We start from the raw sequence: 26,194 nt of genomic DNA, 5'->3' as shown, positions 1-26,194 counted from the left end.
AATCAGGGGTCGGATCATATTTTTTGTCACTGATGGAAATTTTTTTTTTAAGAATGACAGGAAAAAAATAGACATGATTAATTTGTACCATGTCCAGGAACAAATGTGCCCCTCTCCTCACTCCCCCAGCATTCACGTTGTCGTTCTCAGGTACACTTGCGTATTTACACTCTCCAAAACAGCAGGTGGCAGTGTGCACATACTGAGCTTGTGAGCTGCCATTAAACACAAGCCAAGAAGTTCCAATATTATTGATATCTCTGACTAAAAAGTAAATAAAAAAACTCTCCTTGGAATTGTCTCAGGAAGTCTGACTCTTCCGACTTGCTGTGAAGGTTAGAGGATAAGACGCAAGCGCTTAGATTTCGGAGGAGAGCGACGGCACTGATGATGTCCCGTCTAAACAGAGGTCTACTTCTGTTCTCAGAAACTATATGCTTCTATGTCGGATTTGATCCGTGCCTGAGTACGCTGTACCGTTCTCGAGACCACCTTTTCTCTATCGGGTTCCCGAGCGAGGAACGATTGTGTTCACACTCATAAGAACGGACCAGACTTTGGGGTCAAAGTTTTCTTGGAAACGATCCTGAGGCCCTGATGCGAAAAACGCCCTTAAACACCTTTTCTGTTGGATTGGACTTTTGGATACGCCTTCGTACCTCAACAAGGACAAGCGTATGATTTATACTTCCTTTCTTACATTTTTACCTCAGTCAATTCAATTCAATGTAATGTTACTTATATAGCACTGGTCCATATCGCAAAGCAGCTTTACGGAATGAAAAAGTAAAATTAGGGAGATGTGTGAGGACATACTGTATGTTTAAATCAAAATGATCAGCTTGTCCCTTTGATTAATGATATCCATCCTTTTTTTTTGTGTGTAAAGCTGATTTGTATAAAAAGCACAAATAAAATTGATTCGATTGAATTGAATTAAAGAGAGTGAGAGAAAGAGACACGGCAAGCGAGCTTACACTAGAGAAAGACAAAAAACGAGACACAAAGCAAAAGACTGACAGACACTGCAAGAGACGGGGGGAGAAACGGCAAGAGAGATGAAAAGGCAGATAAAGATAGAGAGAGAGAGAGAAACGAAGGAAGAAAGCGACATCACACTAATCTTGTCTAATCTGATCTAACACTAATCTATTGTAATATGTTTGTACTATTATCTAATATACAGTGATACACTGATTTTGTTATATATGTTTATCATGTCTGCATAATAATGTACAAACTCATTCAGCACTTCAGCATAATAAATAACATTACAGGAGAATATATGCATGGCTGCAAAGAAAAAATATATAGTACAAGGCAGACCAGTTTTCAGGTGGAAACAAAAAACCTAATGGGATTTGCATAAAAATAGAAAGGAGCGAGTGTGACAAAGTTACCAGAAAAACTCATATTCTCCAGAATGCTCAGTAAAACCTAACAACTGTTTTACTTATAGTTCTGTGCAAAAGTCTTGGGCACATACAAAAATATGGAATAAGCAAAAGATGCTTTTAAAAACATTTCTGCATAAAAGAAACTTCTATAAAGATCAATAAAGAGTAATAAAATAAACAGTCAATATTTGATGTGAAAACTCACCGTTTAAATCAGGAGTTTAAACACAGATTTGTGCAGTTTTATATAAAAAAAACACAACTGTTAGGTTTTGAACAGGAGCGTACATTAGGTTTTTTGTTTCCATCTGTAAACTGGTCTGTATCATGCATATATTCTCCTTTAATGTTATTAACTTATTAACGTTTAAATTAAATATGGAAATACTAGATGATTTTGTACATAATTATGCAGACATGATAAACATATATAACAAAATTGGTACAGCATATAATATGGTGCCTAAGACTTCTAACCAGTACAGAATATAATCTAATCTATACGGCGTCTTCCTGTTTCCTGATTCTGTTAACTGACGTCGACTCACACCGGCGTCATTAAAGCCTTTCGTAATTGAATTCTCTAACGCTAATTTATTTGCTTTATTGTTTTGCTGAACTGGTCGTTAGTATAATTTTCTTTGGCAACATGGTTTAAACTGTCACACCAATAAAGCACACTGAACTGGGAGAGTGTGTGTGTGTGTGTGTGTGTGTGTATGAGTGTGTTAGAGAGAGAGAGACACACACACTCAGAGTGAGTCTGAGTACAGAGACAGTGGAACTGCATCACTCCTCAAAAACACTCTTTAATCCCGGAAGGCCTAAAAATAACTACGAGCAGTCACGCACAGCCTGTATGTGTGTATGTGTGTGTGTGTGTGTCTATATGCTGCTATAAATCGGCTGGTGAGCGCATGACCGTGAGGAGTGTTTGTGTGTTTAAGTTGGGCCTTTGAAGCTCCACCTGTTCACCAGATGAGCCAGCACTTCTCCGGCCCTTAACACACACAAGCAAGGGGGAGACGCACGCACACACACACACACACACTACACAGCTCTATACGATAAAGAAAGAAGGGAAGACAAAGAGAGAAAGAGAGAGAGAGAGAGAGTGAGAGGTGATCAGACGTACAAACAAATTATTTTCATTTAAAGTTGAATAAATTATTGATTAATACATCTGAAAATGATGTAAACTACAATCTAATTAGGGCTTCAGTGTCTGCAAAAGGCAGCCTGCAGGGTTAGATTAGGTAATTCATCCTTTCCTCCAAGGAGAAAAAGAGAGAGAGAGAGAGAGAAGTGAAGAAGTAGAACAAGAGAAGGAGAGAGAAAAGAGAAAGAAAGTTGTAAGAGAAAAAAAGAAAGAGAGAGAATGAGACCAAGAAAAAGAGAGAGAAAAAGAAAGAGGAGAAAGTAAAGAACAAGAGAGAGAGAGAGGGAGAGAGAGGAAGAATGCAAGAGAGGAAGAATGCAAGAAGGTGACCATGAGAAAGCTGAGAGAGGAAAAAAAAGAAAAAGTTAGAAGGAATGCGATAGAGTTAACGAAGAAAGAGAAAAAGAACAAGAGAAAGAAAAGAAAAAAGAAGAAAGATGATGTGAGAGAGAGAAAAGAGAGAGGAGGAAAACAAGAGAAAGAGAGAAGGAGTAATAGATAAAAAGAAAAAAGAAAAAGAGATGGAGAGAGTTGAGAGAGTTGAGAGAGAAAGAGAGAGAGTGAGAGAGAGTTGGTATTCATTGAGATTCGCGCACACGGAGCTGTTTATTCGTCGACTTTGATAGTTTTAATGAAAGCCAGCGCAGAGTGCAGAGAGAGAGAGCAGAGAGAGAGCGCCGTAAACACCATGACTGCACTGAGATTCTTAGAAAAACAAAAAAAATGAAAAATAAACCAGCACATGTCACTAACTGATCCTAACGCTGCTGACTCGACTCATTTCTGTTTTTGTTTTTCTTTTTAAGAAAAGGAAAAAGAAATGCTTTATCCTTTCACCCTTTACTTTTAATAAACTGATTTAAGTTTACTGAAAACTTCCGCCTCAGGTTTGAGAGACAACACCACCTACAACACCACCTACAACACCACCACAACCACCAGCAGCCTCGTTATTACAGATGTGGTTAACATTATGATTTGTCCTGTGCTTGCATGTGTAATAGTAAAGGCGCCCTGCCTTGCATCACTCTCCAGAAAAGAGACACAAAGAGTTTTATTTCCCCAGCGTTTCGCGGGAAAGACACAGGCTTCGTCCAGACGCTCGCTGATCTACCGGAGCAGCTGAAGCACAGAAGTGTCGTTTCATACCCGGAACTCTAACGCTGGTGTCATCTTTACTTCTTATCAGCGGGAAGAAGCAGGAAGTCTTTCTCATCGTCTTTTTGGTATCGACCGCCTGCCATCCGACTGACGAGCGACACGATACTGGGTCGTGTCAGCAACGAGTCAGCTGAGACTTCAATCGTGATTCGGTTTTTAGGATACAGTGTCTGTATATAAAAACTGATCTGAAGCCAATAAACTGCTATAAACTCGTTTACAAGTAGAGACGCTCGGGTTCGTTGTGCCGTCGCTTCATAAATGAGAAAAAAAAGACGACATCTCCAAGATGACGAGAAGAAACTTCAAATTAAGGCGATGCTCTTCTGTTTTTTTTTTCCCTGGTTGTATGCAAGGAATTACAAGTTAAAGTCAATAAAAAATATTAAATAAAATAAATAAATAAATAAATAAAAACCACTCTCGATTTATACACACGCACACACACAATCTCATTTCTGCATTTCAGAGATTCACGTGCATGTATTTCCCAGCATTTAGATCACGCTGCATTCCCGTTTTTGTTTATTTACTTATTATTATTTACTTATTATTTATCTCAGTCACCCTTATTGGTGAAACTTAAAAACACTGTACAGTAATACAACTCCATCACTCCTCTTATCTCTCGTCTCTTTTTTTCATTCACGGCAATCCATTGTTAGCGCGCGCCTGATATCAGCAAAGCTGTGCTCGCTTGATTCCAGCCAATCAGAAACTGGAGGAGGGACAGAAACCGTCAATCAGAGGATGGAGGAGGGACAGAAACCGCCAATCAGAGGATGGAGGAGGGACAGAAACCGCCAATCAGAGGATGGAGGAGGGACAGAAACGGCCAATCAGAGGCTGGATGGGGGGGGGGTATTCTGACGACCTGATTCTGAAGCAATAAAACCTGAGACAACAATGACTCCTGTATTTAATTACAAACTGCCTAACAAACTCCGTGACATTTTCCTTATCTACATAAATAAACAAACAAACAAACAAACAAACAAACAAACAAACAAACAAATAAAAATGATGATATAAACGAACACATGTGGTGGTGATGACGTGCTGTATATCAGAGTGTCCAAAAAGCGTAGATGCTATTTATTACTTATTTTTAATTATTATTGTTGTTGACATTGTTGTATTATTGTTGTTGTTGACAACAGAGTTTAAAGTTCTTCACTTTAAGGGTTGTAAAATAAGGAAAATTATCTATTATCTTTTTTTTCACCAGAGTGTAAAATACTGTGTGTTTGGAGTTGTGATGTAATCGGGTTTCAGTCTGTGAATTCTGAGTTGGAGACGTGTTTACCTCGTTTTATCTCGGTCAGGGGTCGAGTTACGAGATTTACTAGAGTGCGGTGTACATTTCAAAAAAGAGCTGGGGATGCAGAAAACATTGAGATAAGCACCACATGATGCGATATGACGAATCCACATCTGGTCACATCAAGATCCACGTCGGGTCACGTGACCTCACTAACAGCCATTTGCCGCACGAGATCTCTTCAAGAGGAGTCTTTATCTTTCTCCAGTGTTAAAATAATAATAATAACAATAATAATAATAATTCTCAGCTGAATTCTAATTTTAAAACTGATAAGGACCATGCAGTGTTCATCGCAGGTTTCAATGCTCACACTATTAACTTAGCAGTCTATATAATCCATTGTTATATCAATTACACACATTTTTATATTGTGCTAATTTTTTTTTTCACTTTTATTGAAAAATTTTATGTTTTTATGTTTGTGGAATTTATTTCATCGCAGTGAAACCTTTCTTTTTTCTCTTTTTAGGTCGTGGGAAAAGTCACCTTTCTTTGTGCATTGCATCGCGATTAAGATTTATATTATATTTTAAGTTAGACTTCAAATTACACAATTAATGTGATGTTATAACTTTAAAAAAAGAAACTCAGGTTTTTTAGGTAATTAAAATAAAATGTATATGAGATGCAAAAAAGGAAATACAGGGATGTTTTAGAGTCAAACTAGGACTTTTGATTGTGCAGAATAACAGAACACAGTTATCCCTTTATTCCTCTATATAACCTCATGCCACACTTATGCACTTATACCACAGTGTTTCACTAGTACCATCATCGGACTGCCTACTTTACAGTACGTCTGAAACGCTGGCCTTCCAGGAACCACTTTAATGTTTCACTCGCTGAATGTTCACGGGAATGTTCTCGTATTGGTATTCACAGATGTACGAGTTTCTTTAAAACATTTGCATCATTTAAAATATTTTACTGCGGATTAGTTAAGAGTCTCATCACAGTAACTGTGCTGGAAGTCTTCTGTTAACGTAAAAACTGGTTTTATGGCTTCATTCACCAGAAATTTCACGACAAGTCCTGGTTTAGCTTTAACTCATTTTTTATTATAAATAAAAGCAAACCTTAAAAACATCAGAGGTTATGATGAAATTGGGTTTGTTTATCAGTAAGCGTATTAATTATCTAAACATCTTGATGTACAAATGTTTGTTGGTATATTGTCTTTCTGTACTACTCTCCGTTCCTTAAGTTGCCTTTCTGAAGAGAAATAAAGTTTTTTTAACTGTTGTCATAAGCATTGTTTAATGAATCTGACAGCGCGAGAAAAATTCGAAAAACTATGAAAAAAAACAAGATTCTCAAACGAATGATCAAGGTGCTGTATTTCAGCAGAAATTAAAGGTGATGGCGTTATCAGGGGTGGGTGTGTGTGTGTTATCGGTGTGTGCCTTGGGCTGGCTAACAGCTTCCTGCTGATGGAGCGTATGGAAGACGATCAAAAGATTTTCAGGTCCAAAGCGGCGAGGCGGGCCCGTAATGAATGTGACGAGCTCACGCATACTGATCAAAGTTACTCCTGCTGTTTTATTACATAAGGAAAACATCTGAATCAGCTTTGCAGTGACACTGAAAGGGAAATTTTTTTTTGTTTTTTGGGGGGGTGGGGGTCGGTGTGCGCTTCAGCACTAAGGTGACTGACTGTACACAAAAGGAAGAAAAAGCAAACCAAGAAAGCGTCTAATTTTATTTTTCAGATTTTTTGTCAACAAAAGATACCGAGCCGTGAATAATTTATCGTCTGAAGCTAACGTGATCGGAGCGACGAGGCCGAGAAATAAACCTCAGTCAGGATCAAAGGACCGGGTGATAGACGCAAGGATAGACAGACAGGCATAGACTCAGACAGACAGACAGTCACAAAAGAGACACGACACAAAAAGACAAGAGGCACACAGAAAGGGGACACACAAGACACATACTGAGCGATACTTCTTTAAAAAAAAAGCTGAAAAAAAATTCACATTTATAAAGAATTCTCTTTTTTGTTTTTTTTACACAATGCATTTTTTTAAATGATCAATTTTCTCCAAAAGTTTTGGAGACAGACTAACAGTACCATCATCAGCAAACAATTATTCTGATAAAATAAAAGATATTTAATGAAAATAACTCTGATCTACTATCATGGGCTGTAAGTGCTTCTGTTCCTGTTTTTACTTAATATCCCTCTCTTTATTCCCAGAGTAAACAGACCTCATGTCTCCTGTGATACTAAACAGCACTGCATCCATTTATTTCTGCCTTGGGGCTTTTCTTCTTCTTTTTCTTCCTGCATGCTATAAAACATTTAAACTAATTCTTAGCTTTTTAAAAGTCGGTCGGGGGCCCGAGCGAAAGGCGTGTGTGGAATGTGAGTTCCTGAGGCACGTCCACTTAAGCAAATTCACCAAGAAGTCGTTATTGTTCGAACGCCGAGATAGACTTAGAAAAAAATACATAAACACGACGATAAATGGTGCGCAATATTCTATACATATAATTAAACTGTAGTGTTGCCCTGTGTGTATATAGTATATATATTTAAGGAGGACATAAGATGAGTAGTAGAAGGCATCAAGATGGCTTGTGGAATTTTTGTCTGTCTGTATGCTTGCGCACACGTCACGTAAAAACTCCTGAACAAAATGTAATGGTGTTTTCAGAGGTGTAATCAGTCGAGTTTGAGGTAATATACAAAAATATATATGCGCTTGAGTGTGCGATTGAAATCTACTTAATAAACCCGATCTCACACCTTCATTCCGCGCACCTCACGATGACATAAAAGTTTTAGTTCTTTTCAAAATTCATCAGATGGCGCTGTACATTTTTTAATACGCGATCATGAGTGCGATTAAATTCCATGTGAACAAAATCTGAGGCACATCTAGTGCTTATAAGAGAAGTTTGTTGATGTAGACCACAGCGCTGTTAAAATCTTGGTTCTGATTTTTCAGATGGTGTTGATGAAGAGAACGCTCCTGTACGAGCATTTCTGACATTCCTGCTGGATTACGATGGCCGTTCAAGTCCAACCGGGACTTATGATGAAATTCCTTTTGAACAAAGGCATATAACCGATTGACTCTGCGAAGATCTTGAGGCATTTAGAGAGGAACCACCTCCAGCCGGATTCTGCTTCATGATCTACACATGCTGCTCCTGGATCTCCCAGTGATCCTGACCCCCCTCTGTCCTCTGCACCTCCTGACTCATCCCTGTGCTGAACTGAACTCTATGATAACTTAGGTGGTGGTTCCTCTCAAGTTTTCCTTCTACTGCCATCTCAGGGAGTTTTTCCTTGACAGGGACAATCTTATTATTATCTAAACACATTTTAGATGCTGTACCCCTGTCAATGACGATCTCGACCGAGCCCACTGCAGTCGCTCCTCTTCCTATGTAAAAGAGGGCGGATTGCACTTTCCTGTGAGACACAGCCTGCGCGGCGTTTCTCAGAGGAAGCACGTGTTAGCCTTTGTGCTTCTTATGTGGTTTATGTGTCACGTGATGGAGAGACCTGGTTAGTGTGTGGGAACTGGCTCAGACCACATTGAGAAGAAAAAACAAAACTTTAACAAAAGAGGTTTAACTTAAAAGTTGTGTATATTAGACTCAAGCCGATGACTAGCGGCTCCGCGCGGTTACGTCCAAAACCTGTGGCTTCATTTAAACTAAATACTGCTTCCTTTGAAGCAGGCGGTTTTGCATGCGTTTCAGCCATTTTGCATCTTCTGTTTATCCAAATCACACCAAGTTTTTCCACTCGAGCCAGGCGTAATGAAACGTTCTGGAAGGTTTAAGCATGTCTTGTAATCCTTGGGCTTTTTAAGATGCGGATTAAAAACTTGGGGGAAAAAAAAAAGGGCAGGTGGAAAGAAATAGCGTTTGTGCCGAGGGAAACAAACAAAACAAAACAAGTGTCTGAAGAAACGAAAAGCAGTAAGAGATTTCCGGAAGAATCCGGTCACATTCAGATTAATGACAGAACTGCTGGCGTTGAATGAAGCCATAGTGACCTTTTCACCTCTCGAGCTGTGCCTGGAACACGTTTTTTTTTTCTCGTGTGAGGCCTTCGAACAAAAACACGCAGATGAAGCCGTCTGTTTAGGCAGCGCTTAAGAGTGGCAGATGTTCCAAACTGGATTCTTTGTTCTCCAAAAAAAAACCCAACTGAAACTCTTTCGCTCCAGACAGATCTGGTTGTTGGTTTTTTTCGGTCACGTAAAAAAGCTCGGCTTAGGCTCAGCCAACACGAAGAAACGAACCTGTCAAAATCAAAAGACAGGAGGAAGAGTGTGTGTGTGTGTGTGTGTGAGACAGAACCGGGTCTTTGATGGAGATTTGTGCAGAAGAAAAAGAAAATAAAAACTGTGCCGTCTCTGTGATGTTTAATGAGTAGTCACGTTGGACACGAGACATGTACGCTTGCATCACTGGTGATTTTTCGCTTCGTCCTGAAAGGCAGCTAAAAGTAGTATTCTTCCGTAAACAAGTTCAACGAAAGAACACTGAAACACACACACACACACACTCCATTTAAGCCAGATGTCTCGATAGCTGTTATTTTTAGCGCTTGTTGTTCTTGTTCTTGGAGATCCAGAGTGTGTGAACGCAGTTCCGCCCATAATGCAGTGCAAGCACACGTCACGTTCGACTCGCGACGTATCGACACCAACAACACGTTGGTGTTTGAGCTTCAGAATCTTCACTCTTTCTGCTTGAAGTTCACTGAACCCTGTGTGTGGGAGATACAGCATTACCTCAGGTCACAAACACTCCCCCGCTGGAGTAGGAAAAAATTGGCACACAAGGCCTACTGACGAGCATCAGAATTAGAAACGTGTAGTTAAATCTGTTGCATTGTGGGTATTTATGTAGATTTGTGTGGTGATGTCAGTGACGGCACTGAATGACTTTACATCACTTTTTCAGGCATTTCCTGTTAAAACTCTCAGCTAACGACAGGAAACTCTCAACTGACGTGAGACTCTGACTCAACTGATTTTGTGTGAGATTCAGAAATTATTTTCCTTCTCTAGTTGCTGAACCTATTCGTCTACAGCGAACTAACACCGTGTACACTTCTCCAGGGCAGCGGTTTATTAGTTCGTTTATAATTATGATTAGAATTATTGTGTGGCTCAATAAACAGGAGCGATGCTGAACTTACTATAAATGACGTGAGCTCAGGTCTCAGTGGTGTTAGTGTTCGCTACGATACATGAGAGTGTCCGTCAGAATGCATATCTGCTGCACTATAAACATGTAAACAAACATATAAACATAAACATGATCAATAAACCCATCAATGTTTCCTCGACATTTCCTCAATAGACTCTAGACGTTATAAAAACTGAGAAATACATCACGTGATAAATTATATATTCAGAATTAATATATAAACCTACTCAAATCTGCTTAAAGAGTTTATAATTGTTATTTGATTTTAACATCTCAGAAGAGTGACAAAGTGCATGTCAGTAAAAAAACTATGTGACGAAAATACCACTTCTTTGATTAATTTAAAAAAAGGAAAAAAAAAACAATCATACAAAATAATAATAATAATAATAATAAAATTCTTAGTAAATTTTCAACTATTGGACATTTTACATTTGTGGCAGAGTTGAGACAGAAAAAGATCAAATCAAATCTAACTACAGTTTGTAAATGTTATTTAAGACAAACTATTTCAAGAATACTGTGGGTGTTCAAGTCAACCCGGGACTTGTGAGGAAATTTCTAATGAATGAAGACGTAAACGTGATAGACATTTACAGAAGACTTTAATGTTAAAATGTAAGTCTTTACATTTAAACGGTGCAAAAGTTATAAAGTGAAGCAGAAAGGCTCAGGGCTCTGGTCCTTGAAAATAACTTTTTTTTTTTTTTCCAGAAGAGACGCATCTGTCTGTGTGAACTGTACATACTCACAATCATTCACCGGCACCACTTGCACGTTACAGGAAGTTGACTGGGAGTTATTGAGATATACGTACAGTACTTTATAACTGAGAGATTTAAGGAGTTCTCGGGAGGCCGGCGTCTCAGACATAAATCAGACAGGCAGTCCGATTGCGGCTCCGGCGTACCGATAAAACTTGCTATCCAAGCGCTAGTGAGACACTTATTTATATAGAGAAATAAATAAAGTTTTTACTCTTATAACTGTGTTCTGCACAATCAAAAGTCCTGCTTTGACTTGTCATAGAAAGGCAAAAAAAAAAAAAATGGAATAAAAAACTCCAACAATTAGGGTTGTGGTCAGGCTGCTCGCTATCCGTCCCCTCGAGCGGATTTTCTCTATCGCGCTGAAGCATAAATATGATAATTTCCTATCCTCTCCGGATCTTCCCCAGAGTAGCAAAAAGCACCGGAAGTTCCAGGACGCTTCCTAAAGTGTGTATTGTCTGACCAAAAAAATTAAAGTCGTGCAAAAAGACAAATACAGTACAGAGCCGATAAGTAATAACAGTTTTCATCGCATTTTGCCTCTACGGTACGAGTTTCGTCTCTGCTTCGATCCGCTTCCTGTAATCAGGTTGATTTAAATGGACTAAACACTGAAAACGATCCATCATCTGATTACACGGTGATCCTAACCCAAGCACATCTGGATCAAACACTGTCTGTGACTCCGAACAACCCGAGTGACAACTGCTGACTGATTCGGAGAGTCACACTCATTATTCTCCACCGACTTGACTCATGGACTCGCTGACTGACTTCTGTTTCTCTGTGACCTTTTATCCCTGATGGTGATCAGACGTGTGTCGGTAACATCCTGTTTTTAAATCAGGCTACCCGGAATTACATTTTGGACAGTTCCTCTTTTCTCGTTACAGTAAATCACTCTGCTGAGAAGAAGATGTTCAGCTTCGTGTTTCATGAGAAGGACGATGAAGTAGTTCACTCACAAAACACACACACTCACACACACACACACACACACACAATTAGACTGTCTCTAATAAAACACATGAGTCAAATCGGAATGTGAGTCGATTAAAAAAAGAATAATGTCCTGGAACTCTAAAGTTTTATACATTCGCTTTGTTCTGAAAAGGATTAATTAAACGTAGTTTGTTTTCTCACTTAAAAACCGAGTGCAGCATTTAAACAATACAAACTAACTTCAAATACAAGAGTTTAAGCTTTCACTTGAAACTTAAGCAAATATAAATGAACAAATAAAGCAAATATAAATAAAATGGTAAATAATGGTAAATTATTCACTCCTACCACATACACACTCACACACACACACACACACGAGCGCAGGGGTCTGGGCAGCAGATCAGAGGAGGTGGCGAAAATCTGAAGTGGGCCGTACGACTCTTCCGGGTCCGCTCATGAGGAAAAAGAAGGCAGCTGTCCAGGAACAATAAGGACTCTTGTTTTAGCATTTAAAAAGCCGCGGCGGCGGCGTCCCGTCTCCTCGGTGTCTGTAGAGACGGAGCAGATTTACCAGGATAAACCCGGATCAAAAGACGGGGCGCGGGATGAACTCAAGCAGCACAAATACGGATCTGTACTTACTTTAAGAGGCGCTGACTCGACACTCGGAGCTAATCTCTGACTGTAGACTAAACTGCTGGTGTAATACGATCCCGCGTTCCCGCTCGTGTACTGTCTCCGTTAAACCCAGACCTACTGTACAATCCTGGGCCTTTTTCTTTTGTGTTTATTTACTCAAAAGAGTGATGTAATGAATTATCATAATACTGGTAAACACGCAGAGAGACATTATGAGAGAGAGAGAGAGAGAGCTGAAGAAATAACGCCTAGCTAACGAGCTCTTTTCAGTCATTAAGGTGAACACATGACGTAAGGTCATGTGACCCACCTAACAAGAAAATTAAAATAAGATGTTTGGAAAATCGTTCCTTTTTTCTCAACCTTTTAACAAAAAAAAAAAAAAAGACAAATTTAACAAACCCATAATAAATACACCAAAGCATGTTGAGTTTATAAGACAAAACTCTCCACACAGAAACTAAGATCTTGTAACTTTCCAGACTTGTATTTCTTTCCTCGTGTTTTATTTACTTTTTATATAGCCTGCTTTTTTTTAAATGTATTTATTTCGTTTGATTTATTTTATACGCACTGCTGTTTTTGTAATCATCTCTATTTCTGAAGCCGTTGGGAATAAATTTTCCCTCCAGGATGAATAAAGACTTTTGTTTTTCACTTCATATAAAAAGCACAATTGAGTGTTTTATTCTGCTTCTACACACTGATTACTGACCTGCTGGATTACTGTCTCTCTCTTTCTCAGTGTCTCACGCGCTCGCTTACTGTCTCTCTCTCTCACACAGAACCCCAACTCCCCCTCGCCCCCCTACGTCTTTTCTCTCATTGTCTCTCTCTTGCTTATTGTTCAGTTTTGAAGTGCTTTACTTGTATTACTGCCAAAGCAATTACTCTTACACACACACATTTCCGTATTGTCATTCTCTCTCTCTCTCTTTCACTTTCTCTCTCACTTGTTGTCTCTCTCTCCATCTCTCCCATTTTCTTGGTCTCGCACTGTCTCTCTCTCTCTCTCTGTCATTTGTTGTCTTACTTTTGTTTGCCATCTCGTTCTTTCATTGTCTTTCTCCTGCTGTCTGTCTAGCTGTCTCTCTCTCTCTCACACACATTCGCTTGTCAATCTCTCTTTCACTTTCTTTCCCACTTCGTCTCTCTCTCTCTCTATCTCTCTCATTGTCTTGGTCTTGCAGTGTCAGTCACTTATTGTCTCTCTTTCTCTATTGCTCTCATTTTTTGTCTTACTTTTTTGTTTGTCATCTTGTTCTTTCATTTATTGTCTCTCTCCTGCTGTCTATCTAGCTATACACGCACTCGCTTGTCATTCTCTCTTTTATTCTCTTTCACTTATTGTCTCTCGCTTATTGTCTTGGTCTCGCACTGTCTCCCTCTCTCACTCACTTATTCTCTTTATCGCTCTCATGTTCTGTCTGACATTTGTTTGCCATCTTGTTCTCTTATTCATTGTCTCTTTCCTGTTGTCTCAGTAGCTGCCTTGTAAGTGTAATCCTGCTCTTTTCTCACCACTTTCCTGTCTAAAGCGTCTAAAACTGTTACAAAGCACCAACACCTGAAGCGTCTACCATAAACGTTTCATTAAAGGTCAAAGAACAGTTGGGTTTCTTTACTAAAAGAGAAGTTTTTTAAATCAGTTTGTAAATCCCTGTGTAGAAGCTGTTACCATGGAAACTATGGAATAAGATCACAAAAAAATATTTGTGCGTAAAAAAAAGATTTGTGTGTAATTCTGTCTTTTGTCTAAGTTGGATTTCAAAATCTACGGCCATGACAGCTTACAGATACGAGATTTTCTGTTTGTTACAATACAGCTCTGAAATATACAAAACTCATTTTTACAACTCCTCTGTTTCACGGACGAATTGCGAAATTACGCATACGAATGCTGCGTGTTAAACCACTGTCAAAAATACGTCATCAAGGCCACATGCACAGGCATTACTATCCGAGGGAAGAGGAATCGATTCGGCGCATGTTTTAAACCAGCACTGTTTTAAACCAGCAGTCGAGCGCTTTCTCATCGTCTTAGGTAAGTTTTTTTTTCACAGATTCTGACATGTTTAAGAGAAGTAAAATTACAGAGATGTTTTAACTATGGTAGGTAAGATTTTAGGAGTTTAAAACCGAGGCGGGGCGCATGCGCCGAATCGATTCTTCTTCCCTCGGATAGTAATGCCTGTGCATGTGGGCTTGATGACGTATTTTTGACAGTGGTTTCACGCACAGCGTTCATGGCCGTAATTTTGCAATTCGTCCGTGAAACAGAGGAGTTGTAAAAACGAGTTTTGTGTCTGTAAACGGTCAAGGTCGTATATTTCAGATTGTATTGTAACAAACACACAAAATCTCGTATCTGTAAGCTGTCGTGGCCGTAGATTTTGGAACCAGACACTCAGACAAAAGACAGGGTGAAATTGATATAGACCTGATATACTGTATGAAAATAACCCGCACCTTTTGACCAATCAGATTAGAGAACAGAAACAGATACAGCGAGTAGTGAAGAAGCTAGCATAAAAAAAAAAAATTTAAAGAAAAGGACTGATGAGTAAATCTAGCAGATGGGATCGAGACTGGGGTGCTCAGTCGAGTACAGACTCCACTAATGTGTCCTCGTACAGCGTGTCAGGCTTTAAGAACTCAGTGAGAAAAAGAAAGAGAGAAAGAGAGAGAGAGAGAGAGAAAAAATCCTTTTACGTCCAGATTTTCAGCTGATCCAGGATTCCAGCTTGAAGAAACTACCAGAGCATAAAAGATAATATATCAGAACAAGAAAAAGTTAGCATGAACGACTCGTTCGACGTTGCGTAACCGCACTTATCCGCTCGGGACAGATTTGCATTATGGGAAAAGGCTGCTTCGTCGCTGGGAGCGTAATTTCCCCACTGATATGCTTTTACGATTTACTGGTTCGGACGTTTGTGATGTACAGAACAAAAGGACCGGTCTTTTTTTTTTTTTTTTTTGCTTGTTAGTTTTACGAGGTAAAAAAGGCTTTTAGTGCGCTCTTTGTAAAGGAATAAATGAGATACGATCAAACGGAAGTGTACATCCGTCACGACACAGGGTCACATTCATACAAACATGAGTAGAAAAAAAAAAACGCAGGATTTATTGATTACGCTGATTAATTGGATCCACGCTTGTGATCTTATAACGTTATTGTTTTCAGGTCAGTCTGAGGTCTCGCAGGTTACCACATTAAACCTGTGCTCTTTCAAGAAAAGCTGAAATGCGCCGACATGTGAGCGGTCCAATCATCTTATCGTAAGGGGGTAACGTGACATCACAATCTGACAATCTGAATTCTGTTCAAGACAAAAACAATTAATCCTGAATCAAAACATTAATCCTGCATGTAGACCGGCACCGTTAATCTTGAAGCTCACAACCGTAAAAGCGTGATGTTTTACATAATGCATGCTTGCATGAAGATAGGTGGGTGTTTTCACATTACGGGCCCAGGGATCATTTGGTCCCCGTGAACACTTGACCCCAAAGTTTGGGTTAGTTTTAATCAGTGAGAACACAAAGGTTCCGGACTCGGGAACTGTCCTCACAATTCAAGCACGGTTTCACATTAGGCCCCATTGATTTGTACCATGGCCGGGACCACAATTGCTCCTCCTTCCCCACACCTTGCTGGCCAGCGTTCATAATAATTAATTTTTTTTTCTCTCCGTACTCGGGTACATTTGCGTATTTTCACCCTCCGGTACAAAAGGTGGCAGTGTGCTATTAAACAAAGCACGGATCAAATCAGATATGGAATCTGATGGCACCTGAGGACGGAAGTGGACGTGATATCATCCCTGTGTGCACATTAATCTTAACATTTTATCCAAAACATCAATAATATAAAATGTTGTTGTTCTCTCCTTCACTTTGTGTTTAATAACACACTGCCACCTGCTGTGTCGGAGGGTGAAAATACGAAAATGTACCCAAATAAGGAGAGAAAAAAAATGTGTAACCTGCCTATAAATAAAGAGCATGCCTTGACGATAAATCAGAAAGCTTGTCGTGCGCCAGTGTTAAAGACTTTGCCAAAGATGGTACATGCAAATTTGAAGGACAAAAATAAACATAAGCAGTGACCAAAAACAATATAAAATATACTATATTGCCAAAAGTATTCGCTCGCCTGCATCCAGTTCTAAGAAAGAGACTAAACACAGCAAGAAGCAGCAATCAAACATCTTTTTATTATTTTCTAACAAGAGAATATCTGCCTGTGTATAAAAAAAAAATAATAATAATCATCATTTTTAAAAAATCACGCATGTAGATCAGGACTAAATTCATCAGACGATTGCTGAGGAACAGTAAATCATCAGCCTGCAGTTTTCTCAGAGGAAAAAAAACAGACTAGGAAGTAAACTCGTGAGGGAGGAGCGTCTCTAAAGCACACGAGATGATACGTGTAAATACTATAGATTTATTGAGGTTTTTTTACGTGCATTTTTGAGCGCTGAACAGGAAGTGATGCCCAGGAACCGTTTGCTCGGATTCCATCGTTCTGTTGCGTAAAAAATTTCTGTACAATTTTTATGTCTTTAGTCTGAGCTGCATTGAGTAAATAAATCAATCCTGTGTTAAGCGAATGTTCTCTCTATCTGTGTGTGTGTAACTAGTGATATAAACATGATTGAATATCATAATCTAGACGTAGGATGAGATTAAATGTGTGAATTATATTCCCTGTGCAAACACACAACGTGAAACAGGAAGTGTGTGAAGTAGAACAAACCGCACTGATGAGACTCCGGTCACGCACACACACACAACACACAGAAGATAACAGCGTGTGGTTAAAGCTGACGTTTTATCTCTCCCGACCCCACACTACAGATGTGGGAGGTTTCTTCACTTTATTATCTTGATGACCCGATCAGAGCGACGAAACGAGTTCATCAGCTGACGCAGCGTAGAGAACCAGAGAACCGGTGAGAGAAAAACTTGTTGGGGCGAAAGAACGATAGGGGAGAAACCTCCATCGGATTAAATGTTAAAGTCTGAGGAGCTGAAGCCACTCGTAAATTGTAAATAATACAACAACGGCGTGAACGGGACACGTCACCCTCCTTAGTCCCATGTACCGCTAATGCAGAAGATAACTGTAAGAAATAATGGCACCCCAACATTAGGAAACAATGCACAAGAAACTTGAGGATGTGATGGGAAATTAAAAGGAAATAAAATGGAAAGGAAGTACAAAGAAAAAAACTCAAAGTTAAAGGAAATGGAAAAGGAAAATGTGGAAAAGTATAAAAAAACATATAAAAAATTAAAAAAAAGATGGGAAAGGGAGTGTAACGAGAAAAATAAAGAGAAAGAAAACGGAATAGAAAATTTAAGGTAATGAAAAAGGAAATGAAAGGGAAAGGGACTGAAAATGAAAAGGAAAGAGAATAGAAAGGAAAGAGAATAGGAAAAGGAATGGAAAAGAAAAAAGAATGAGCGATAGAATACGAATAGGAAGAGTAGAAACACAGGTAAAAAAAGACAAAGAAAATTGAAAAGGGAATGACAGAAAAAAGAGAATATGAAATATTACAAACATTTTGCTGAACTGTTCACAGATACGACTTGTGCATTAAATCTGCATAATATTTTGAATATTTATCTTCAGAATGAATATTTTTATTCATGAATAAATTCGCTTACAGAACACACTGAGAATTAATACTATGACTGTTATTCCTACTGTAAGATGTCGAGGTGCTGGATTAATACTCGACTCAACACTAAACATTATATAAAAGTGATAAAGATGGATTAAGACTTTAAGCACTGTAACTGTATAAGGGTTGTTTTAGACACAGCATGTGTGTGTGTGTGTGTGTGTGTGTGTGTGTGTGTGTGTGTGTAATGAATCTACTGCAGAAAGGACGCCTCCCTCAGCCTGTTGTTCACTCTCCCGTACCCTGAGCCGAGCATAAATCATCTCTATACGGTACTTCGGTCACGGGTCGGCGCTTCCTCATGGCGAGGATTACACAAACCACAGCGATGCAGTTCTGATCAGCAACTATTAAGGCACACAATGGATTTCTTACAGAAGGCATATAGTTACTGAAACGCATAAAAAATCTGAGCCGGACCTACATTACACTAAAGAGAAAAAATAAATGAAATAACGAAACAGAAAATCACTTTGTTCATTTCCTTTCTTAAGCAGTAGCCATGAAATAAAAAGAAATAAAAGAAGAGAAAAAAAAACGTTTTTGATGTCGAGCTCGGTAGTAAAAACCAGAGATCACACTGAAACAAAACTCAGAGAGAAAAAAAAGAGCGGATCAGATATCAGAGAACAAAATAAGAAATAAAATTCAATTCAAAGCTTAGAATTAAACTTGGAGGGGGGAAAAGGTGGACAGGGAATGTTTCAATGAAACAGAAAGAGACTGGACTGGATATTTTATTATGATATTAATACTTAATACTACCAATTAAAAGTTCAGACACGCCTTTCTAAACCCATGGTTGTTCCTGATTTTTATTTCTTTCTACATAGATTTCCTTCTGCAACTGATTTTGTTTTCTTTTCTAGTTTTTATTCCTTTCTCGTCCAAAAAATGCAATAATCTCTTTGAACAGTTGATGTTGAGATGTGTCTGCTACTTATACTCTGAGTAACGTGTGTAATGCATGTTTCACGTTACATATTCATGCACAGACTGGAACTTCGAACTTTGCACATTATTCTGCACATTGTCTTGCTCATGACTGGACATGATTCTCTATATCTAAATGCCATTTCAATTCAATTCTGTCTTATTTTATTTTATTTCATTATTTGTACATATTGTACATATGTATATCTTTTTATTTTAAAACTCTGTATATGGTTTTAGGTCATCAGCGGTCATACAAGCATTTCACTTTATATCACACCGTGTATTACTGCGTATGTGACTAATAAATATAGAATTTTGAATTCTAATAAACCCCTTCATAACGGCCCTAATCTGAGGTGCTGTTTGTTAGTTGGTGACTTCTGAGGCTGGTGTCTCTAAATAAACAAAGTTTTGGTCTTGTTTTCCTGGGAAGGTCTTCATGAGAGACAGTTTCATCATGGAGCTCGATGGGTTTTGCAAAATGCACTTGACACAATACTGTTCTTGCAAGACTGTTTCCATATCAGCTGACCTTCATGTCTCAAAATAACAGCTGACTTAATTACCTAATGTCATATGTGTTGATTCATCGTTTTAGAATCTCCCGTATTGTTGTAGAATGTAGAAAATATATCACCAAACAAAAAACATTGAATCAGAAGATGAATCCAAACTTTTGACAGGTAATGAATTGAAAAAACAAGCAGTCTGCATGAAAGGCATGCAGCTAAATTTATTTATTTTTTTGCATATCCCACAAACAAAAAAAATAAACATTTATTGTCATATGAATATTGAACATTAAGGTCAGCTGCTACTCAATGTTTCGATATCATTATTAAGGGGGAAAAACAGGTAAGTAGAATCACAATGAGTTGTTATGAAAGAGCAGGTAAAGCACTGAATGGGCGGGAGGGTAAGGTGTTCGACTACGATTCGAAAGATCCTGGGTTTAAACCCCAGCACCGGCACGTCGCCACCGTTGGGCCCTTAAGCACGACCCTTAACCCTCCACTCTTTATAAGATAAAACTGTAAGTCCCTCTGGACAAAGGTTTTCTGGTAAACGCTGTAAACGTAAATAGATGAATCGCTTCGTATCGCTTCGTACTGCTGCTGCACAGTAATTTCTTGAAATCGTTATCCATCATCTCTTTGTGGACAATTCTGAGAAAAGTCTAGCACTATATGTGACAAACCTTGCTCTCTACAGTAGGTGACTAAAGTGAAACCTACCAGGTGCAAGTGTTGTTTCTGAATAACAGCTTTAAGGTGCTTCGGCACTGATTACAGCACATCGTTGTCATCATCATCTCTGATGTTAACCAGGACTCTTATACACACTTTACAGATTTATAGTGACACCTGACTTAAGAATATGAATAACTGCGAAGTAATGTGTATTTAAAAACCATGCGCTACTTTACGGGTGTGCTGTTATAGAAGAATAATCAACATCAGCTTAAGTATGATACTCTAACCAGGTCCTTCTTCCGCTTCTTCACTTGCTTGTTTTTTTCCTTCATACACCATAATAATTTGTTAAAGAATGAAGTCCATCCATAGTCACATTTATGATTCTGGGATGTTCGAGGAAAAAGTATGTATGTCATAGTCAACTTTGCATAAACAATATAGAAAACATATAGCTTTACAGCAGGAAGTGTGTAGACTTCCTGAAAAGGTTCAAATCAAATCCAGTAGCGTGATCAACTGAATAAAACTGGATTATCATCATGTTATCTGACATTAGACAGAGCCTAGTCTTTCTTAAGCTCCTGATCTGGTCCTGAAGCCTGAATCTTAACGAGATCTATTAGTACTGGACCTGAAATTCTCTGAAATATAAGAAACTGCAAGAACGGAAGCAAGCGCAAAAATCAGATACACTTCAGTGCAAAGTAACAGGAGTCAAATGTGATCAACGTGATCACCAGATCCAGATTTCTTCCTGCTGGAACTCCAGGAAAACACTTAGACGTCCTACTGAGCACATTCACAACATCCTTTATTGTCCTTATTTATCATGATATTAATATTATATCATCCTCCCAGCCCTTAAACCCTGAAGACAGCAAGATATCCTCATGATCTCTGTGGATCACATTTTAATTCAAATTATTCTGATGTCAATATTACATCATCATATCGCTCAGCCCTGTACATGTCACAGCTCTGCCTTTGTAATTATTAAAGAAAAAGGAAAATGTTTTGGCATCACAATATATCAGAATTGATATATTGAAATTACAAAAACAATAATTTTAATCATCTCATTAAAGCATACTCAACATACTGGCAACAAATTGATTTGATATCCTTTTATAGTGCAGCTCTATACCTTCTTCTAGTTTATAGATCAAGTGTAACCAAGGTATTACGATATCCTTGATATCCTGACATAACTGGTCATAATATTTATGTATTACATCATCATATCACTAAATCCATGCACAGTCCTCTAAATGTTACAACTCCCTCAAGTCGGACCACAAAATTTAAAGATATTCATGATAACTCAGTAAAGCGTATTGCGACTAAACTGATCAGGCCCGATTGATCAGACCCCATCGGGTCTGATGCGTATTAATGTGATGTGATGTGTATTAATATGTAATAATGTGATGTGATGTGTATTAATGTGATGTGTAATAATGTGATGTGATGTGTTTTAATGTAATGCGATGTGTATTAATGTGATGTTTATTAATTTGATGTGCAATAATGTGATGTGATGTGTATTAATGTGATGTGTAATAATGTGATTTGATGCGTATTAATGTGATGTGATGTGTTTTAATGTGTAATAATGTAATGTGATGTGTAATAATGTGATGTAATGTGTATTAATGTGTAATAATGTGTAATAATGTGATGTGTAATAATGTGATGTGTATTAATGTGATGTGAATTAATGTGATGTGTATTAATATGTAATAATGTGATGTATATTCATGTGATGTGTGTATTAAAGTGATGTGACGTGTGTACTAATGTGATGTGATGTGTGTATAAGCGTGATGTAAAATTAATGTGATATAATTTATATTCATGTGATATGTATGTGACGTGTGTATTAATGTAACGTGACACATGCATTAATGTGATGTGACGTGTGTATTATTGTGATGTGATGTGTGTATTAATGTGATGTGACGTGTGTATTAATGTGATGTGACATGGGTATTAATGTACTGTGACACGTGTATTAGTGTGATGTGAATTAATGTGATATGATGTATATTCATGTGATATGTATGTAATGTATTAATGTAATGTGACACGTGTATTAATGTTATGTGATGTGTGTATTGATGTGATGTGACGTGTATTATTGTGATGTGTTTATTAATGTGATGTGACACGTGCATTAATGTTATGTGATGTGTGTATTAATGTTATGTGACGTGTGTATTAATGTGATGTGACATGTATTAAGGTTATGTGACACATGTATTAAGGTTATGTGACGTGTGTATTAATGTTACGTGACGTTTGTATTAATGTGATGTGACACGTGCATTAATGTTGTGATGTGTGTATTAATGTGATGTTACACGTGCATTAATTTTATGTGATGTGTGTATTAATGTTATGTGTTGTGTACTAACGTTATGTGCCGTGTGTATCAATGTGATGTGACACATGCATTAATGTTATGTGTATTAATGTTATGTGACATGTATTAACGTTATGTAATGTGTGTATCAATGTGATGTGACACGTGCATTAATGTGAAGTGACACGTGTATTAATGTAATGTGACACTTGCATTAATGTGATGTGATGTGTGTATTAATGTTATGTGACGTGTGTATTAATGTGACGTGAGGTGTATTAATGTGATGTGTATTAATGTGATGTGACGTGTATTATTGTGATGTGACACGTGCATTAATGTTATGTGATGTGTGTATCAATGTGATGTGACACGTGCATTAATGTTATGTGATGTGTGTATCAATGTAATGTGACACGTGCATTAATGTTATGTGATGTGTGTATTAATGTTATGAGACGTCTATTAATGTTATGTGATGTGTGTATTAATGTAATGTGACACGTGCATTAATCTTATGTGACACGTGCATTAATGTTATGTGACGTGTGTATTAATGTGATGTGACATGTGCATTAATGTGATGTGATGTGTGCATTAATGCTATGTGACATGTGCATTAATGTGATGTGTGTATTAATGTTATGTGTCGTGTATTAATGTGATGTGGCGTGTATTAATGTGATGTGATGTGTGTATTAATGTAATGTGACATGTGCATTAATGTGAAGTGACACGTGCATTAATGTAATGTGACACGTGCATTAATGTGATGTGACACGTGCATTAATGTGATGTGACACGTGCATTAATGTGATGTGGCATGTATTAATGTTATGTGACGTGTGTATTAATGTGATGTGACACGTGCATTAATGTGATGTGTGTATTAATGTGATGTGACACGTGCATTAATGTGATGTGTGTATTAATGTTATGTGACGTGTGTATTAATGTGAAGTGACATGTGTGTAAATGTGATGTGACGTGTGTATTGTGATGTGAGGTATATAGGTGTAAGGTGTGTGTGTGTGTGTGTGTGTGTGTGTGTGTGTCCCTGTCCCTCCCTCACACCCTGCCCACAGATACTCACTGCTGACTTTCATGCTGCCGAAGGCTGAAGGCTGAGCCACGGGTTTGCAGCTCTCAGCGAAGGACGTAGTCCTGGGCCGACCCGACATGCTCCCAGTCCCCGACACCACCGACTCCGACCTGGGTGTGTGTGTGTGTGTGTGTGTGAGAGAGAGAGAGAGACAGATACAGAGACAGGGCAATTGTGTCCAAGGCTTGACTTGTAATCTCTGAGCAGTGGGTAAAAATGGAGGACGGGGTGAAGGGAAGAGGGACCTTCTCCCTTCAGTTCCACAGTGTGTGTGTGTGTGTGTTTCCTGTCTCGTTGCTTGTATGGTGTTTTTAGTCGTTTAAACCCTGAATCCTCTGTTGTCAAGGAAAACTGTAACTGAGCAGAGAACAGCAGGGCCTCGAACTCACCGGTTTCTTCTGTTTATTTGTGTTATTTTTGACTCAGGACTCACGAAACACACTTAATAGCCTCTTAAGGAAACAAGGAGTTTGTCTTTTTCTTCTTGTTATAAATATAATTCCGGACTAGGTGTTATATTTTCCGCACACTGGGAGGTGGAGATGCAGCAGCTCCGGCCATGGCGGCTCCCTTCGCTTTCACCCAACGAGACGAATGAGATTTTTTTCCACTCGCTGGATTTAAACCCTGATATCCCTTCCGCTCCACGTAACTCCATGCACACTGGTTATTTTCCTTTTTCTTTTCTTTTTTTTTTTAAATCCCAAGATTAAAAAAATATATATCCTTCCGAGAGCCTGAGATCTTCTCGTACAGTCTGCTCGTTCTTTTTTTAATTCCTTCCCCGTCCGTTGCTCTGTGCTTTCTTCGCTCGCTCTGGGTTCTTTTCCCCTTACGCAATCTACGCAGCTCCGTACACCCACACTGGGGCCGCACGCAACGAGCGTAGCAGTCGGAATCGGAAATCGGTGCACGCGCACGAAGGCCCCGACCGAGCATATGGCCCAATCCAGACGCCAGCGAGGCGGGGCGGTGGGGGCGGGGCCGAGGGAGCGAGCGGCGCGCGTGCTGAGAACACATGGCGTAATCTGCCAATCTTACGCCGCGGCCTCCGGAGTTCCAGGTGACGTAGCTGACTTGACGTCTTGGTGTGGTGGGCGGGACGCAGGATGGAAAGATGGATCGCAAAAACGACCAATAGGTTTCCACCGGCGGAAGGCTTCAGACCAATCATGAAGTCGCATTCTAGGTCGCGCTGGTAACTGTTGCTAGTTGACTTCCTGTTTTGCCTTTGTTTTTTAACTTATGGCCTTAGATACAGACAGGCAGGATGCTAAGGCCAGAGCAATTAAAACATACACGTACAAATTGAGAGTAAAAAAAAAATATATATATATAAAAAATAAGGTAATAAAGCGATAGCTTTGTAACTTCCTGCAGCATTCAAACGTACATTTAAAACAAATATGTATTTATGTATTTATTGTTGTTTATTTTTAGGACGCATTTCAATGGACTAATTTACCAAAATAATAAAAATAAATGTATTAATATGTAAATGCTTTTGATGAGTATAAAAGGGAATATATGACAATTACTTTATTATTATTATTATCAATATTATCATTTCCAATATTATTATTATTTAAAAAAAAAAAAATATATATATATATATATATATATATATATATATATATATATATATATATATAAAGGTTTACTTGGAGACAAAATAATATTTTTAAAGCATAATGATGAATATAAAAAGGAGGTTATGACAATTACTTTATTATTATTATTATTATTATTATTATTATTATTATTATCATCATCATCATTATTATTCTTTTTTTGAAGACAAAATAATATTTTAAAGCACAATTACTCACAATTAATATTTTTGTTTGTTTTTATGTTTGTTTGTTTGTTTGTTTTTGAATTGATTTCTGCATTCTGGCATGGTTGACTAGCTGGCTGTGTGACTGATTCTGTCTCTCAGAATTATCTCCCACAGAATTAAAGTTCATTGTGTTGTCTGTTGACTCGTTAAAGAAAAACAGAAATCGTGTGAGTTTTTAATTTGTTAAAATTATAAAATAGAATTATTTAATTTACAACCAGAATAAAGGACGTCCCTCAGCTGGGGTAGCTCAATGGTAAAGGCAATGGACTATGATTCAGAAGTTTCCAGGTTCACATCCCATGACCACTGAGTTGCCACTGTTGGGCCCTTGAGCAAGACCCTTAACCCTCAGATGTATAATGAGATAAAAATGTAAGTCGGTCTGGATCAGTGTGTCTGGCAAGTGATGTAATGTAATGATAAGAAGAATGGAGGAAGTGCTTGTACCGGTTATAACTGTGTAAAGATAACATACCCAAACTA

At 38.3% G+C, this 26,194-nt stretch overlaps 1 protein-coding gene across 2 annotated transcripts in view; it reads right to left on the bottom strand.

Annotated features, from left to right (window-relative positions):
- gsk3ba (glycogen synthase kinase 3 beta, genome duplicate a) overlaps positions 1-24,746 on the bottom strand; it is a 57,655-nt gene extending 32,909 nt beyond the window's left edge. The window contains exon 1 of one of the 2 annotated variants that reach the window (XM_053496241.1): positions 23,860-24,746. In XM_053496241.1, coding sequence (XP_053352216.1) covers positions 23,860-23,947 — 88 coding nt within the window. In that variant the 5' untranslated portion in view covers positions 23,948-24,746. The remainder of the gene's footprint in view (positions 1-23,859) is intronic. The other variant, XM_053496242.1, reaches the window with a different exon arrangement.
- Positions 24,747-26,194: the final 1,448 nt, after the last annotated feature.

This window comes from Clarias gariepinus, chromosome 5 (genome assembly GCF_024256425.1).
Source record: "Clarias gariepinus isolate MV-2021 ecotype Netherlands chromosome 5, CGAR_prim_01v2, whole genome shotgun sequence".
Classification (NCBI taxonomy): Eukaryota; Metazoa; Chordata; class Actinopteri; order Siluriformes; family Clariidae; genus Clarias; species Clarias gariepinus.
This window is presented reverse-complemented; position numbering and strand designations above follow the sequence as displayed.